The sequence below is a fragment of the Monopterus albus genome, unplaced genomic scaffold (genome assembly GCF_001952655.1).
Source record: "Monopterus albus unplaced genomic scaffold, M_albus_1.0 scaffold32.1, whole genome shotgun sequence".
Lineage (NCBI taxonomy): Eukaryota > Metazoa > Chordata > Actinopteri > Synbranchiformes > Synbranchidae > Monopterus > Monopterus albus.
Window position 1 is genome coordinate 364,799 of NW_018127912.1, and position 4,163 is coordinate 368,961.

General features: G+C 41.7%; 1 protein-coding gene across 2 annotated transcripts in view; it reads right to left on the bottom strand.

Annotated features, from left to right (window-relative positions):
- suz12b (SUZ12 polycomb repressive complex 2 subunit b) overlaps nucleotides 1-4,163 on the bottom strand; it is a 13,356-nt gene that overhangs the window by 2,353 nt on the left and 6,840 nt on the right. For both annotated transcript variants that reach the window (XM_020596987.1, XM_020596986.1), the window contains exons 14-15: nucleotides 3,129-3,286; nucleotides 2,425-2,623 (exon numbers count right to left, since the gene is read on the bottom strand). In XM_020596987.1, coding sequence (XP_020452643.1) covers nucleotides 2,425-2,623; nucleotides 3,129-3,286 — 357 coding nt within the window. The remainder of the gene's footprint in view (nucleotides 1-2,424; nucleotides 2,624-3,128; nucleotides 3,287-4,163) is intronic.

The window sequence follows — 4,163 nt, forward strand, 5'->3', positions numbered from 1 at the left end:
AAGTAACAACGAGCTGGAGAAGTGCTCGGTGTTGGCACTAATTTATGCTCTTAGCGCCTACAAGTTATTTGACAAGGCTGTCAAATGCCTTGACTCATTGTTACCATGGTAACCACACACTAAACTCTGTATCCCAAAGCTTCATTTTTGTTTTTTCCTGATCTTAAATTTGTCTTCACGAACTTCTGAAACTCTCTTGTACACGAGTATTTTCACTTTATTATACACAGATATCTTCCTTCCACAGATATTATGAAGCTCTGTTACTTGCATTAAGGCTACAGATGGAATAAATGCCTCTGTTTTAAGAGACGGTGTTGTTGGCCACCTGAATCAATAATTCCTAATACTTACAGAAGATGGTAAAAAAAAGTCTAGAAGTGTTTTATCCCTGCTGTACTAAACACCCCCACCCCACTCTATCTTCAGGTCTTGTGTTTATTTCTTGCCCTCTGTGGCCTGTGTTGTTAAAATCCACACTTCTTCCACGGCCCTGCTGAGCTGAGGTTATAAGATGCGTTTTTCAAACCAGTATGGATCATTTCAAAGACGGACAGCAGAGGCTCCTTGTGCAGGTACAACCCAGGACGGGAGCGGATGTGTTAGACCAGGGGTGCCCACACTTTTTCGCCTTGTGAGCTACTTTTCAAATGACCAAGTCAAAATGATCGACCTACACTAAAAATACTACACATACACAAAAAATACATGTATGAATGCGTGTCAGTTTCTGCTTTTCCTGTTAGGGGTCGCCACAGCGAATCGTCACACTGACATTCGCATGTTAACATTTGGCACGTGTTTTACGCCGGATACATCTAATTTATTTTCAAATGGCACATGATCTACCAATACTACCTTTGCGATCGACGTATTGGGCACCCCTGTGTTAGACCCAAGAGGCCACGTTCTGTAGAACATAAAGAGTGCGACAAAGAACAAGGCAAACCCAGGGTTAACATCAGTTTGGCGTGTTGTAGATGGAAAGCATTAAAAGCATCTAAAGACTAAAATTTGAGATGTGGCTTTCTTCCTTCTAGAGGTGTAAGTACTGTAGCCAGTAACTTGTATATGTCGGCATCATTAACAAGCCAACATCAGCATTTCAATTTTGTACCTCTGTATTGAATTACTCTGGCTGTAATTGGGAGTCATTTTAACTGACTGCAGCGTTAGTGTTTTTTGTCCAATTAGAGGAAACTAGTCGGTTTTCCACCACTGTTTCCCCTACCATCAATATGGTGGGGTGGCCCGCAGGGCCAACACAATCTTGTGCCTCCCATAAAGAAAGGCACAAAGCAGATACATCTTACTGGGAAACATACCCGCTGCTGCCGGCAGGCTTGCCCTCCCTGACCTAGGGAAAACACTGTCCCAGATTAGGAAATGAAGTAATTTTGCTCAGTTTGCTCATTTTTGGTCCAGGCCACATGGTTAGTTTATGTCAGACATAACACTGCAGTCCATGTAGCATTTTTAGTGAAATACTGTTAAAATTTACACCATCAACAACTAGAGAAGTGGGAAGTTTGTTCACTTATCAAAGCATAACATGCAATTTCTCATTTCACATATAACTCAGTTACCTCATAATGTTATGTGTGTCAAGTATATAAAGACGGGATGCGATGCGATGCGATAGTGGCCAGTACATTGGTACCGTATCAGTATTACTGGGGAAGACGTTCCTTTGTATAATTTACTTGTGTTACTGCTTTAGGTAGGAAAAAGGACTCGTGTCACTGCAATGCCACCGAAAACCAGGAGCTCCATGGGCTAGATTCCTAACGCGTCAGTTCTGGAGCCGGTTATTATGCTGAGCTAGCTGATTTCCCAGTCTATCTCTGGCTGTAGTTACCACATATGATGTTATTTCCCCAAACAGGGTGGGGGGGTGGAACAGAGGGAGAAGAGGAGGGGTTACCGCCTGAGTTTGTTTTGACTCTCACTCACTCTCTAACAGTTGAAAGTTGGAGGGTGAAAAGTAGTTGGAGCTACTTTAAATTAAAGTGTACATTGTGGTATAAGCTTATTTTCATTATAAAGCCAGTAAGAAAAAAAAATCCTATATAGTAAATCCTTCTCTGACCGACCAGGTGTGAAGTAAAAGATACTTTGTTTTTTTTTTTCTTCACTACAAACACTAACACCATAAACTAAAGTGTCAGTCATTGCCATGAGTCAATGTCTATGAAGTTGCCCTCAACAAAACTCTAACATTATGCTCCTTATACTGCAACATGTAGAAGCAACACCAGGAGTAAAACCCCAACCAAAGGGAGATTCTGTGTTTGCATCAGTGAATGAGAACACATTTCCTCTCTTTGACTTTAAGAAAGTCCCCCTGAGTGGTGTTGCCTCTTAATTCAACAGTAAATCCAGACACGCACACACACACACAAAAATCAAACTGCGGCTTCTCACCGTGGCCGTCTTCTCTCTGAGCCATTCTGGATCTCTCTCGTCCTCACTATCCACATCCATCTCCTGGGGCCGCAGGGGCATGCAGCTGTCACTATGGAAGTAGAGGCGGTTGTGCCCACTGACGTAGGTCCTTTGTTGCTCTAACTCTCCGTCCTCAGACTCCAGGAACTCTGATAGACTTGGTTTGGTCCTCTTGGGCCTTGTGAAGTGGGAGAGAAAACAAACCGGTGGAATTTTAAATTGTTATCTTAGATTTTTTATTATTTTTTTTTTTTGGACATTACATATACTGTTAGTTCACTTATCTCAATACTGGGCTATATGGGGCATAGCCCAAATTCTCAGTACAAATTAACCAGAGTGATGTTTCATGGATTGTTATAAAATGCAAAACTTTTACACATCAAGTCATCAGCTTCAGACAACTTTATTGTATTTACCACACTACATTTTAATATCCACAGTAGTATGAGACAGTCACAGACTGACAGTCGGTCTCTTTAGGGTCTTTAAAGATGACCGATGCCTCAACCTGCTCTTGGTCTTAAATACACTAAAATCTGGTTACTGCTCATGAACAGCTTATTAAAGCTAATTCAGATAGACTATATGAAATACCAATAAAAAAAACAAACAAACAAACACACAGAGATGCTTTAACTTTGAACATGAACACTGCTTTTGATCCAAGGTCACTAATTTACCTGCTAACCAGTATGTGAGTGACAGCAGTCCTCTTGACTGGGCCGTTGCGGCTGAAAGCAAAGCCTGGCTGGCTGTGGATGTCCTGAGGGTTACCGACGTACGAACCGTCATAGCATTCATTGATGGACACGTCTATCCTCGCACCTTTGGGGTGAGGCTGCAGATTTGAAAAAGATTAGTGAACTCAGGAAATTCTACCCAGCAACAACAGAGGGCCTTGATCTTGTTCTGCTCAAGGCAAACCCTTCACCAACTGTCAACGTTTAGAGTGTGATTTCTCAAAAGGATAACCCGGAACGTGCTTTGAATAAAAGTGACCTTAAAAAACAAACAGCAAACAAGTTGCTTTCCTCCTTTGAAATGAGCTCAAGGCAGTTTAGCCCAAGCAACATGTCTGGCCCTCAAAGCGCAGTTACTTCAAGATACTTGAGGAAATTTCTAAATGTTATAATTTAGTCCCGTTTACAATAAGAGCACAGTCTGCTGTACCTGAAGTAAAACATCAGCAGGTTCACACTCAGCTCGCCTGAGGAGCAGGATACAACAGTATGACAGTGCATCGCAGATGGTCTGCACAGTGAGCAGAGGCAAGTATATTTTACAACATCTGCAGTGCAGTTGCTGCTAATCCAAGCATCATAGAAGACAAGTAGCAAATCAACTACAACCCAGCACTGAATGACCCCATAACTGTCTTAAACATAACTTACAAGCACACACACTGATCCCGATTATGGTTTTTGCACCAATCCTGACTGAAGTCACATGACAGTGTAAACCTTATGAAATTATCAGCACAGCTTCATAGCACACACCTCTAAAAGGATAAAGCTCATGCCAACTATGTTGATTATCATCATCAACAATTCCCCTTAAAATAACCCCACCAAAACCACAAATGTATTTATCCTAACAAGTACTGTGTGTGCAACCACAACTGATGCAGCTGCAACTCTTGTTGTCTATTGCAAACATTACAGCTCATAAAAAAAAGAGACTGCAGCTGCATCTTTCATTACAATGTACAGTGGGTA